General features: G+C 44.3%; 1 protein-coding gene across 3 annotated transcripts in view; it reads right to left on the bottom strand.

The window, feature by feature from the left end:
- Nucleotides 1–14,764, bottom strand: part of RCC1L (RCC1 like) — an 86,668-nt gene that overhangs the window by 20,844 nt on the left and 51,060 nt on the right. For all 3 annotated transcript variants that reach the window (XM_077296453.1, XM_077296454.1, XM_077296455.1), the window contains exon 8: nt 329–510. In XM_077296453.1, the coding sequence (XP_077152568.1) occupies nt 329–510 (182 nt within the window). The remainder of the gene's footprint in view (nt 1–328; nt 511–14,764) is intronic.

Below are 14,764 nucleotides of genomic sequence, written 5' to 3' on the forward strand. Positions count from 1 at the left end.
ACCCCAACATATCAGACTCTCGCCTACCATAGAAACCTTCAAAAGGACCTACCTGAAGACCTACCTCTTCCGACAAGACTACTTGCAGTAACCCATGTTCCACTATACCGCTGCACGACCACTTCTACCCTCACTTACTGTATCCTCATCCCTCCCTTGTAGGCTCACAGGTAGGGTCCTCCCTCCTCCTGTACCATTCGGTGACTTGTATTGATCAAGAGTACTGTGCTTGTTTTTTTTTATTATGTATAACCCTTTCACATGTAGAGCGCCATGGAATAAATGGCGCTATAGTAATAAATAATACTTTTATCTGTGATTATCTTACCTGTGTGAGATCTGTTATAGACGCAAGCTGCAAGTATTCAGAATTTCCCCAGCCATAAACGTCTCCTTCACTTGATACTGCCAGGCAACAATCTCCAAAAGTGGCTACCTGTTTGACATTCACACCAGCCAAATCCCCAGAAACTTTGGTAGGTTTACTGCTGATGTTGTAATGCCCATGACCTGTAAAGAGACATAAAAGCAAAGAGCGTAATCTACAAAATGCACAGCTCAGTGAGCAAGAGAGTCTATCATTGCAGAGGATAATGAACGTTTGACTCACTATAACTATGGGATCAAATCCACTCACCCCAGTGAAGATAATTTCTTGATTCGTGGGTGTTCGATCAATAAGACCCCCAATTATTTTTATCCCCACTCAGAAAGAGGTGGCTGTGTGCATGCCTGACAGCTGTTCTATTAATTCCCTATGGAGGTAAAAGTTCCCTGTTCTGCCAATGCTTGGGGCTGAAAGTAGGGAACTCCGTGTACCTCCACCGATCTATAAGTTATCACCTATCTTGTGAAGTAGATGCCAGACAGGAGGAACAGGGAATGGCATTGTCTTTGCCACCGAATGAAATCAAGGTGCAGAAATTTCAGGTTGCTTGTAGGTAAAAATCTTATTAAAAAATGAAGAAACAAAACAAATAAAAACTATATATTCACAACGCGTTCGAGAGAAAGGAGGAGAAAAAAAAAAAAAAAAAATTACATATATATATATATATATATATATATATACATACATATATATATATACTCGTGTGTAAGCTGAGTTTTTCCAGCACATTTTGGCAGTGAATATTAATTTATCTTATAGTTAGCACAGTGTCAGCCGCCGGCTTCCAGCAGCTGCCAGGCTATCATAAGTGCACGCTACTTAAGAGTTATGAATATTCATCTCTCTCCACTCCGATAGGCGTGGAGTGGAGTGAATATTTATTACCTTAATGAGACATGTGATCGCTCGGCCACAGGAGCTGCTGGCACTGAGACAAGATGCTACGAGGGCACGCAGGGAAAGAAAGTAGGATTTTTTTTTTTATGCTTTTCTCATGGGAGCCATACATACAAGGATAGGGATGAGGAGCCATGCATATCAGGACAGGGATGAGGAGCCATGCAGACAAGGATGGGGATAAGGAGCCTTGCAGACAAGGATAGGGATGAGGAGCGATGCATACCAGGATATGGATGAGGGGACAATGCATACCCAAGCTTATACTCGAGTTAATACGTTTTCCCAGTTTTTGGTGGCAAAATTAGGTGCCTCGGATAATATTTGGGTTGGCTCATACACGAGTATATACGGTATATTTTTTCCCATAAGTTTCTTTTCAAAAGTTTTTTTTCCTCAAAGTTTTTTTCTTCTCCTTTTTAAAGAACATAAACGTATTTATGGAGATACATTTTAGTTTTCAAATGGGAATTCAATTAGATTGATATGTACCTTACAAATAGGTTCATTATTATTATTTTTTTTTTATACATTTTATATTTCACACACACACACACACACACACACACACCTTCAAAAAATAGAGGGAACACTTAAACAAGTATAACTCCAAGGAAATCAAACTTCTGTGAAATCAAACTGTCCACTTAGGAAGCAACACTGTTTGACAGTCAATTTCACATGCTGTTGTGCAAATGGAATAGACAACAGATGGAAATTATTGGCAATTATAAATACACACTCAATAAAGGAGTGGTTCTGCAGATGGGGACCACAGACTACATCTCAGTACCAATCTTTCTGGCTGATGTTTTGGTCACTTTTGAATGTTGGTATTGCTTTGACACTCGTGGTAGCATGAGATGGACTCTACAACCCACACAAGTGGCTCAGTTAGTGCAGCTCATCCAGGATGGCACATGAATGCGAGCTGTGGCAAGAAGGTTTGCTGTGTCTGTCAGCGTAGTGTCCAGAGGCTGGAGGGGCTATCAGGAGAAATGCCAGTACACCAAGAGATGTGGAGGGGGCCGTAGGAGGGCAACGACCCAGCAGCAGGACCGTTACCTCAGCCTTTGTGCAAGGAGGAACAGGAGGAGCACTGCCAGAGTCCTGCAAAATTACCTCCAGCAGGCCACAAATGTGTATGTGTCTGCACAAACGGTTAGAAACAGACTCCATGAGGATGATCTGAGTGCCCGACATCCACAGATGGGGGTTGTGCTCACAGCCCAACACCATGCAGGACGCTTGGCATTTGCCACAGAACACCAGGATTAGCAAAATCGCCACCGGCGCCCTGTGCTTTTCACAGATGAAAGCAGGTTCACACTGAGCACATGTGACAGACGTGACAGAGTCTGAAGACGCCGTGGAGAGCGATCTGTTGCCTGCAACATCCTTCAGCATGACCGGTTTGGCAGTGGGTCAGTTATGTTGTGAGGAGGCATTTCTTTGGAGGGCCGCACAGCCCTCCATGTGACTGCCATTAGGTACCGAGATGAGATCCTCAGACCCCTTGTGAGACCATAAGCTGGTGCGGTTGGCCCTGGATTCCTCCTAATGAAGGACAATGCCAGATCTCATGTGGCTGGAGTGTGTCAGCAGTTCCTGCAAGATGAAGGCATTGAAGTTATGGACTGGCCCGCCCGTTCTCCAGACCTGAATCCGATTGAACACATCTGAGACATCATCTCGCACCATCCACCAACGTCACGTTGCACCATAGACTGTCCAGGAGTTGGCAGATGCTTTAGTCCAGGTCTGGGAGGAGATCCCTCAGGAGACCATACGCTGCCTCATCAGGAGCATTCCCAGGCATTGTAGGGAGCTCATTCAGGCACATGGAGACAACACACACACAACTGAACATCATTTACTTGTCTTGAGGCATTTCCACTGAAGTTGTATCAGCCTGTAATTTGATTTTCTACTTTGATTTTGAGTATCATTCCAAATCCAGACCTCCATGGGATATTCATTTTGATTTACATTGATCATTTTTATGTTTTATCGTTCTCAACACATTCCACTATGCAATGAATAAAAATTTGCTACTGAAATATTTAATTCAGTGATATCTAGGATGTGGTATTTTAGTGTTCCCTTTATTTTTTTTGGAGCAGTATATATATATATATATATATATATATACATAGTACAGACCAAAAGTTTGGACACACCTTCTCATTTAAAGATTTTTCTGTATTTTCATGACTATGAAAATTGTACATTCACACTGAAGGCATCAAAACTATGAATTAACACGTGGAATTATATACTTAACAAAAAAGCGTGAAACAACTGAAAATATGGCTTATATTCTAGGTTCTTCAAAGTAGCCACCTTTTGCTTTGATGACTGCTTTGCACACTCTTGGCATTCTCTTGATGAGCTTCAAGAGGTAGTCACCGGAAATGGTCTTCCAACAATCTTGAAGGAGTTCCCAGAGATGCTTAGCACTTGTTGGCCCTTTTGCCTTCACTCTGCGGTCCAGCTCACCCCAAATCATCTCGATTGGGTTCAGGTCTGGTGACTGTGGAGGCCAGGTCATCTGGCGTAGCACCCCATCACTCTTCTTCTTGGTCAAATAGCCCTTACAAAGCCTGGAGGTGTGTTTGGGGTCATTGTCCTGTTGAAAAATAAATGATGGTCCAACTAAACGCAAACCGGATGGAATAGCATGCCGCTGCAAGATGCTCTGGTAGCCATGCTGGTTCAGTATGCCTTCAATTTTTAATAAATCCCCAACAGTGTCACCAGCAAAGCACCCCCACACATCACACCTCCTCCTTCATGCTTCACAGTGGGAACCAGGCATGTAGAGTCCATCCATTCACCTTTTCTGCGTCGCACAAAGACACGGTGGTTGGAAGCAAAGATCTCAAATTTTGACTCATCAGACCAAAGCACAGATTTCCACTGGTCTAATGTCCATTCCTTGTGTTATTTAGCCCAAACAAGTCTCTTCTGCTTGCTGCCTGTCCTTAGCAGTGGTTTCCTAGCAGCTATTTTACCATGAAGGCCTGCTGCACAAAGTCTCCTCTTAACAGTTGTTGTAGAGATGTGTCTGCTGCTAGAACTCTGTGTGGCATTGACCTGTGTTGTGAATTTGCTTTTTGCTCCCTCTAGTGGTTACTAGTTTTTTATACTCTGGTTTTTCTGTCATTCCTTTTATCCGCACCTGGGTCGTTAGTTAGGGGTGTTGCTATATAAGCTCCCTGGACCTTCAGTTCTATGCCTGGCAACGTAGTTATCAGAGCTAGTCTGCTGTGCTCTTGTCTACTGATCCTGGTTCCAGTTATATCAGCTAAGTCTGCCTTTTGCTTTTTGCTATTTGTTTTGGTTTTGTATTTTTGTCCAGCTTGTTCCAAATCTATATCCTGACCCTTGCTGGAAGCTCTAGGGGGGCTGGTGTTCTCCCCCCGGACCGTTAGACGGTTCGGGGGTTCTTGAATTTCCAGTGTGGATTTTGATAGGGTTTTTGTTGACCATATAAGTTACCTTTCTTTATTCTGCTATCAGTAAGCGGGCCTCTCTGTGCTAAACCTGGTTCATTTCTGTGTTTGTCTTTTCCTCTTACCTAACCGTCATTATTTGTGGGGGGCTTCTATCCAGCTTTGGGGTCCCCTTCTCTGGAGGCAAGAAAGGTCTTGTTTTCCTCTACTAGGGGTAGCTAGATTCTCCGGCTGGCGCGTGTCATCTAGAATCAACGTAGGAATGATCCCCGGCTACTTCTAGTGTTGGCGTTAGGAGTAGATATATGGTCAACCCAGTTACCACTGCCCTATGAGCTGGATTTTTGTACTCTGCAGACTTCCACGTTCCTCTGAGACCCTCGCCATTGGGGTCATAACAGTTTGCCAGGCCAGTATTAAATGTTTAATGCATTGCAGAAGAGGGATTATAAGAAAGAAGATTCTGAGTTTTTTTTTTTTTTCTTCTTCCCCTTTACCTCAGAGTGGCTATGCTTGCTGCAGACATGAATGTCCAGACCTTGATTACAAGTGTGGACCAGCTGGCTACTCGTGTGCAGGGCATACAAGACTATGTTATCAGAAATCCTAGGTCAGAACCTAAAATACCGATTCCTGAACTGTTTTCCGGAGACAGGTTTAAGTTTAGGAATTTCGTGAATAATTGTAAATTGTTTTTGTCCCTGAGACCCTGTTCATCTGGAGATTCTGCTCAGCAAGTAAAAATTGTTATTTCGTTCTTACGGGGCGACCCTCAGGATTGGGCTTTTTCGCTGGCGCCAGGAGATCCGGCATTGGCTGATCTTGATGCGTTTTTTCTGGCGCTCGGTTTACTTTATGAGGAACCCAATCTTGAGATTCAGGCAGAAAAGGCCTTGCTGGCTATGTCTCAGGGGCAGGACGAGGCTGAAGTGTATTGCCAAAAATTTCGGAAATGGTCCGTGCTGACACATTGGAACGAGTGTGCACTGGCCGCTAATTTTAGAAATGGCCTTTCTGAAGCCATTAAGAATGTTATGGTGGGTTTTCCCATTCCCACAGGTCTGAATGATACTATGGCACTGGCTATTCAAATTGACCGGCGGTTGCGGGAGCGCAAAACCGCAAATTCCCTCATGGTGTTGTCTGAACAGACACCTAATTCGGTGCAATGTGATAGAAAAACCGCAAATTCCCTCATGGTGTTGTCTGAACAGACACCTGATTTAATGCAATGTGATAGAATCCTGACTAGAAATGAGCGGAAAATTCATAGACGCCGGAATGGCTTGTGCTACTACTGTGGTGATTCTACACATGTTATCTCAGCATGCTCTAAACGTATAGCTAAGGTTGTTAGTCCTGTCACCGTTGGTAATTTGCAACCTAAATTTATTCTGTCTGTAACTTTGATTTGCTCACTGTCATCTTATCCTGTCATGGCGTTTGTAGATTCAGGTGCTGCCCTGAGTCTCATGGATCTCTCATTTGCTAAGCGCTGTGGTTTTACTCTTGAACCATTAGAAAATCCTATTCCTCTTAGGGGTATTGATGCTACACCATTGGCAGCAAATAAACCGCAGTATTGGACACAGGTTACCATGTGCATGACTCCTGAACACCGCGAGGTGATACGTTTCCTGGTTTTACATAAAATGCATGATTTGGTTGTTTTAGGGCTGCCATGGTTACAGACCCATAATCCAGTCCTGGACTGGAAGGCTATGTCAGTCTCAAGTTGGGGCTGTCGTGGTATTCATGGGGATTCCCTGCCTGTGTCTATTGCTTCTTCTACGCCTTCGGAAGTTCCGGAGTATTTGTCTGATTATCAGGATGTCTTCAGTGAGTCTGAGTCCAGTGCACTGCCTCCTCATAGGGACTGTGACTGTGCTATAGATTTGATCCCAGGCAGTAAATTTCCTAAGGGAAGACTGTTTAATCTGTCGGTACCTGAACATACCGCTATGCGTTCATATATCAAGGAGTCTCTGGAGAAAGGACATATTCGTCCGTCTTCTTCCCCTCTTGGTGCGGGATTCTTTTTTGTGGCAAAAAAGGACGGATCTTTGAGACCTTGTATTGATTATCGGCTTTTAAATAAGATCACTGTCAAATTTCAGTATCCTTTACCGCTGTTGTCTGACTTGTTTGCCCGGATTAAGGGTGCCAAGTGGTTCACCAAGATAGACCTTCGTGGTGCGTACAACCTTGTGCGCATTAAGCAAGGTGATGAATGGAAAACCGCATTCAATACGCCCGAAGGTCATTTTGAGTACTTGGTGATGCCTTTTGGGCTCTCCAATGCGCCTTCAGTTTTTCAGTCCTTTATGCATGACATTTTCCGGAAGTATCTGGATAAATTTTTGATTGTTTATCTGGATGATATTTTGGTTTTTTCTGATAATTGGGATTCGCATGTGGAGCAGGTCAGGTTGGTCTTTAAAATTTTGCGTGAAAATTCTTTGTTTGTCAAGGGCTCAAAGTGTCTCTTTGGTGTACAGAAGGTTCCCTTTTTGGGGTTCATTTTTTCCCCTTCTGCTGTGGAGATGGACCCAGTCAAGGTCCGAGCTATTCTTGATTGGACTCAGCCCTCGTCAGTTAAGAGTCTTCAGAAGTTCTTGGGCTTCGCTAACTTCTACCGTCGTTTTATCGCTAATTTTTCTAGCATTGTGAAACCTTTGACGGATATGACCAAGAAGGGCTCCGATGTAGCTAACTGGGCTCCTGCTGCCGTGGAGGCTTTCCAGGAGTTGAAACGCCGGTTTACTTCGGCGCCTGTTTTGTGCCAGCCTGACGTCTCACTTCCCTTTCAGGTTGAGGTGGATGCTTCGGAGATTGGGGCAGGGGCCGTTTTGTCGCAGAGAGGCCCTGGTTGCTCTGTTATGAAACCTTGTGCCTTTTTCTCTAGGAAGTTTTCGCCTGCCGAGCGAAATTATGATGTGGGCAATCGGGAGTTGTTGGCCATGAAATGGGCATTTGAGGAGTGGCGTCATTGGCTCGAGGGTGCTAAGCATCGTGTGGTGGTCTTGACTGATCACAAAAATCTGATGTATCTCGAGTCTGCTAAACGCCTTAATCCGAGACAGGCCCGCTGGTCATTGTTTTTCTCCCGCTTTGATTTTGTTGTCTCGTATTTACCAGGTTCAAAGAATGTGAAGGCCGATGCTCTTTCTAGGAGCTTTGTGCCTGATGCTCCTGGAGTCGCTGATCCTGTTGGTATTCTTAAAGATGGAGTTATCTTGTCAGCTATTTCTCCGGATCTGCGACGTGTGTTGCAGAGATTTCAGGCTGATAGGCCTGAGTCTTGTCCACCTGACAGACTGTTTGTCCCGGATAAGTGGACCAGCAGAGTCATTTCCGAGGTTCATTCCTCGGTGTTGGCAGGTCACCCGGGAATTTTTGGCACCAGAGATCTGGTGGCCAGGTCCTTTTGGTGGCCTTCCTTGTCAAGGGATGTGCGGTCATTTGTGCAGTCCTGTGGGACTTGTGCTCGAGCTAAGCCTTGCTGTTCTCGTGCCAGCGGTTTGCTCTTGCCCTTGCCTGTCCCGAAGAGACCTTGGACACATATCTCCATGGATTTCATTTCTGATCTTCCGCTATCTCAGGGCATGTCCGTTATCTGGGTGATATGTGATCGCTTCTCCAAGATGGTCCATTTAGTTCCTTTGCCTAAGCTGCCTTCCTCTTCCGATCTGGTTCCTGTGTTTTTCCAGAACGTGGTTCGTTTGCACGGCATCCCTGAGAATATTGTGTCAGACAGAGGATCCCAGTTCGTTTCCAGGTTCTGGCGATCCTTTTGTAGTAGGATGGGCATTGATTTGTCGTTTTCGTCTGCTTTCCATCCTCAGACTAATGGACAGACGGAGCGAACCAATCAGACTTTGGAGGCTTATTTGAGGTGTTTTGTCTCTGCTGATCAGGACGATTGGGTGACATTCTTGCCGTTGGCTGAGTTTGCCCTTAATAATCGGGCTAGTTCCGCCACCTTGGTTTCGCCTTTTTTCTGCAACTCTGGTTTCCATCCTCGCTTTTCTTCGGGTCATGTGGAGCCTTCTGACTGTCCTGGGGTGGATTCTGTGGTGGATAGGTTGCAGCAGATCTGGAATCATGTGGTGGACAACTTGAAGTTGTCACAGGAGAAGGCTCAGCGCTTTGCCAACCGCCGCCGCGGTGTGGGTCCCCGACTACGCGTTGGGGATTTGGTATGGCTTTCTTCCCGCTTTGTTCCTATGAAGGTCTCCTCTCCCAAATTTAAACCTCGTTTTATTGGGCCTTACAAGATATTGGAAATCCTTAATCCTGTATCTTTTCGTCTGGATCTTCCTGTGTCGTTTGCTATTCACAATGTATTTCATAGGTCCTTGTTGCGGCGGTACATTGTGCCTGTAGTTCCTTCTGCTGAGCCTCCTGCTCCGGTGTTGGTTGAGGGCGAGTTGGAGTACGTGGTGGAGAAGATCTTGGATTCTCGCCTCTCCAGGCGGAGGCTTCAGTACCTGGTCAAGTGGAAGGGCTATGGTCAGGAGGATAATTCCTGGGTGGTCGCCTCTGATGTTCATGCGGCCGATTTAGTTCGTGCCTTTCATGCCGCTCATCCTGATCGCCCTGGTGGTCGTGGTGAGGGTTCGGTGACCCCTCACTAAGGGGGGGGTACTGTTGTGAATTTGCTTTTTGCTCCCTCTAGTGGTTACTAGTTTTTTATACTCTGGTTTTTCTGTCATTCCTTTTATCCGCACCTGGGTCGTTAGTTAGGGGTGTTGCTATATAAGCTCCCTGGACCTTCAGTTCTATGCCTGGCAACGTAGTTATCAGAGCTAGTCTGCTGTGCTCTTGTCTACTGATCCTGGTTCCAGTTATATCAGCTAAGTCTGCCTTTTGCTTTTTGCTATTTGTTTTGGTTTTGTATTTTTGTCCAGCTTGTTCCAAATCTATATCCTGACCCTTGCTGGAAGCTCTAGGGGGGCTGGTGTTCTCCCCCCGGACCGTTAGACGGTTCGGGGGTTCTTGAATTTCCAGTGTGGATTTTGATAGGGTTTTTGTTGACCATATAAGTTACCTTTCTTTATTCTGCTATCAGTAAGCGGGCCTCTCTGTGCTAAACCTGGTTCATTTCTGTGTTTGTCTTTTCCTCTTACCTAACCGTCATTATTTGTGGGGGGCTTCTATCCAGCTTTGGGGTCCCCTTCTCTGGAGGCAAGAAAGGTCTTGTTTTCCTCTACTAGGGGTAGCTAGATTCTCCGGCTGGCGCGTGTCATCTAGAATCAACGTAGGAATGATCCCCGGCTACTTCTAGTGTTGGCGTTAGGAGTAGATATATGGTCAACCCAGTTACCACTGCCCTATGAGCTGGATTTTTGTACTCTGCAGACTTCCACGTTCCTCTGAGACCCTCGCCATTGGGGTCATAACAGACCTGGTCTCTAATCTGAGCTGCTGTTAACCTGCGATTTCTGAGGCTGGTGACTCGGATAAACTTATCCTCAGAAGCAGAGGTGACTCTTGGTCTTCCTTTCTTGGGACTGTCCTCATGTGAGCAAGTTTCTTTGTAGCACTTGATGGTTTTTGCAACTGCACTTGGGGACACTTTCAAAGTTTTCCAAAGTTTTCAGACTGACTGACCTTCATTTCTTGAAGTAATGATGGTGACTCGTTTTTCTTTACTTAGCTGCTTTTTTCTTGCCATAATACAAATTCTAAAAGTCTATTCAGTAGGACTATCAGCTGTGTATCCACCAGACTTCTGATCAACACAACTGATGGTCCCAACCCCAATTATAAGGCAAGAAATCCCACTTATTAAACCTGACAGGGCACACCTGTAAAGTGAAAACCATTTCCGGTGACTACCTCTTGAAGCTCATCAAGAGAATGCCAAGAGTGTGCAAAGCAGTCATCAAAGCAAAAGGTGGCTACTTTGAAGAACCCAGAATATAAACTATATTGTCAATTGTTTCACACTTTTTTGTTAAGTATATAATTCCAAATGTGTTAATTCATAGTTTTGATGCCTTCAGTGTGAATTTACAATTTTCATAGTCATGAAAATACATAAAAATCTTTAAATGAGGTGTGTCCAAACTTTTGGTCTGTACTGTATATATATATATATATATATATATATATATATATATATACATACATACATACATACACACACACACACACACACACACACACACACACACACATATATATATATACAAACACATATATACACACACACACACACACACACATGGCGCTGGCAAAAATTAAGAGACCACTACAAAATATTCAGTTTGTCTAATTTTTTTCTTTATAGGTATATTTTGAGTAAAATGTAAATTGTTCTTTTATTCTATAAACTACTGACAACATGTCTCCAAATTTCCATCCAATAAATTTAGTTTTTTTCTGACAAAGAAAAATGGTCAAAATAAAAAAAACAAAAAAAACCCAGTGCTTTCAGAACCCAAATAAGGCAAAGAAAACAAGTTCATAATAATTTAGAAACAACAATACTAATGTTCTAACTTAGGAAGAGTTCAGAATATTTTGTGGAATAACCATGATTTTTAATCACAACTTTCATGCGTCTTGGCATGCTTTCCACCAGTCTTTCACACTGCTCCTGGCCCAAAAATGTAAGCAGTTCTTCTTTGTCTGATGGCTTGTGACTATCCCTCATCCTCTTGATTACATTCCAGAGGTCTCCAATGGGGTTCAGGTCTGGCAATTGGGCTGCCCATGACAGGGTTTTAATGTGGTGGTCTCTTAATTTTTGCCAGAGCTGTGTGTATATATATTTATGTGTATATATATATGTTTATGTGTATATATATATATATATATATATATATATATATATATATATATATATATATATATATATATATATATATATATATATATATATATATATATATATATATATATATATATATTAATATATATATATTAATATATATATATTAATATATATATATCCCGAAGAAGGCTGCAAACAGTCGAAACGCATTGTGTATATAATTTTATAATTTTTATTTGTTTTTTTTATCAGTTTGAATAAAATTTTACCTACAAGCAACCTGAAATTTTTGCACCTTGATTTCTCTCGCTAGCAAAGACAGCGCCGATCAATGGTCCTCCTGTCTGGCATAATCCTGTTTCAGGGTCCAATCGGTTGTCACCAGGTCGGCAGCAGTCTTTTGCAAATACATCCGTAGTTCAAGTGGGAGTTGTGCCTCTGCCTGCACAACCGCATCAGGTAAGGCTACGTTCACATTTGCGTTGTGCGGCGCAGCGTCGGCGACGCAACGCATAACGCATGCAAAAACGCATGCAAAACGCAGCTTTTTGTGACGCATGCGTCCAATTTTGGCCTGATTTTCGGCGCAAAAAAAATGCAACATGCAGCGTCCTGTGCGCCCTGACGCTTGCGCCAAAAATGACGCATGCGTCACAAAACGCAAGACAACGCATGTCCATGCGCCCCCATGTTAAATATAGGGGCGCATGACGCATGCGCCACTATGCGTCGCCGAACCTGCGCCCGACGCAACGCAAATGTGAACGTAGCCTAAGCAATTTCCTATACTCACCTTCTCAATTGATGATATCTTACTACACTTAGGTAGCCACATTATTAACACTTTAACACTGTTCACCTATCCTGTCCTATCCTTTCACTGGACAACCCCTTTAAGTAGTACTAATCTATAAATACAGTGGATATAGGCTATTATGGGGCCATGAAGTTCCTTGGATTTTATGCAGTCACACAGAGGACAATAACAAAAAAAAAAATAATGGGTTGCAAGTAGCATTGCATCAAAAGGAAATTAAAGATTTTTGGTTCTTACCGTAAAATCTCTTTCTTGGAGCCTTCATTGGGGGACACAGGTAACGATGGGTGTATGCTGCTGTCGCTAGGAGGCTGACACTATGCAAATAAAGATAGATAACTCCTCCCCGGCAGTATACACCCTCCGACAGTCACCAGGCAACTCAGTTGGTGCAAAAGCAGTAGTAGGAGCCAGTATAAACAAACAACCTATGTACCAACCCAAAACAATGGCCCGTTGGCCAACACGGTACAAAATTAAGGGAGGGTGCTGTGTCTCCCAATGAAGGCTCCAAGAAAGATTTTACGGTAAGAACCAAAAATCCCTCTTTCTTTCTCGCTTCATTGGGGGACACAGGTAACCATGGGACGTCCAAAAGCAGTCCCAAGGGCGGATAATATGAAAAGAGAGTTAGGTCGGCCGGGGCCTGCAGCATCCTCCTACCCAGGCCTGAATCTGCAAAAGCCTGAGTGTGCACCTTATACTATATAACTTCAAGAGAGCATAATGCCCCAAAGCAAAAAATACACAGCATAATCAATTAGTTATGCAAATAATATAAATTTATTAACACAATACAAACAAGAGTAACACTAGTATTATAGAGGATAAGGTGTATGACACAAAAGTACACCAACATAGAACTATGCACATAAAATCATGTGACAGGGATGAAATTGGAACCACAAATTATGTGTAATACCAATACGGACCGGGCAATAAAGTGCATGTAAAGTGCATATTAAGGGGATGTAGAGTTATGGGTAAAAGGAAGGAGCCGAAGAATTTTGTTTCTAATGGTCCAGTGACCGATCCAACTCTGACAGAGGGGAAACCCCAACAACCCAATAACCGCCCCTATTGAGGCGGGAAGCCCCTTCCGACGCCCCTCCAAGACGACAAACAGAGGATCGGACTGACGAAAAGGAGCAGTTCTGGAAAGATAGACTCGGATAGCCCTGACCACATCCAAATTGTGGAGAGATTTCTCCAAAGGATGAACTGGAGAAGGGCACAACGAAGGAAGGACAATGTCTTCATTGATGTGAAAAGCCGAAACCACCTTCGGCAGAAAGGAAGGAACAGGCCGAAGGACAACTTTGTCCTGGTGTTGGATCAGGAAGGGAGAACAACAGGACAACGCCGCCAACTCAGAAACTCTCCTGATCGAGGTGATGGTGACCAAGAAAGCTACTTTCCAAGATAGAAGTGGGAAAGAAATGTCCCGAATCAGTTCAAAATGGCGCTGAGCACAAAGTTGAGGTCCCAGGGATCAACCGGAGGATGGTAAGGAGGTACTATATGAGCAACCCCCTGAAGGAAGGTTCTCACCTGGGGAAGAGAAGATAGGTCTCTTTGAAAAAGAATTGACAGAGCCGAGACTTGACCCTTTAACGTGCTCAGAGAGAGGCTCGAATCGAGACCTGATTGAAGAAAGCCAAGAAGTGAAGGCAGGGAAAAAAACCATAGGAGACAGACCGTTGTCGCACCATCGGAAAAAGGCCTTCCAACACCTATGGTAGATACGGGAAAATGTCGGTTTCCTAGCCCTTATCATGGTCTGTATGACACGTTGAGAAAAACCTGCATCCTTTAGGACAGCAGCCTCAACGGCCATACCATTAAATTCAAAGACCGAGAATTCGGGTGGAAGAGGGGACCTTGCGATAGAAGACGGACAGTCTGGAAGTCTCCAGGGGACGTCCGACAAAATGTTCACTAGCTCCGCATACCAGGCCCTGCGGGGCCAATCTGGAGCTACTAAGAGAACAGGAACTCCCTCTGACTTTATCTTTTTGGCGAGAGGAGGGAACACATAAGGCATCTGAAACTGGGCCCACGGAATCACGAGGGCGTTGCAGCCGACGGCCATCGGATCCCAAGATCTGGATACGTACTGGGGAACCTTGTGGTTTGTTCGGGAGGCCATGAGGTCGACGTCCGGCACACCCCACCTTTGACAAATCTGGTTGAAGACAGAGCGGAGAAGAGCCCACTCGCCTGACATGAGCCCCTGACGGCTGAGGAAGTCGGCTTCCCAATTGTCCACCCCTGGGATGTGGACAGCTGAAATGGAGGGGACGTGGTTCTCTGCCCACCGTAGAATTTTTGCCACTTCCCTCATGACCTGCGTGCTGCGAGTCCCTCCCTGGTGGTTTATGTAAGCCACAGCTGTGGAGTTGTCCGACTGGTTTTCCCATAAA

The sequence above is a fragment of the Ranitomeya variabilis genome, chromosome 3 (genome assembly GCF_051348905.1).
Source record: "Ranitomeya variabilis isolate aRanVar5 chromosome 3, aRanVar5.hap1, whole genome shotgun sequence".
In the NCBI taxonomy this organism is placed as follows: domain Eukaryota; kingdom Metazoa; phylum Chordata; class Amphibia; order Anura; family Dendrobatidae; genus Ranitomeya; species Ranitomeya variabilis.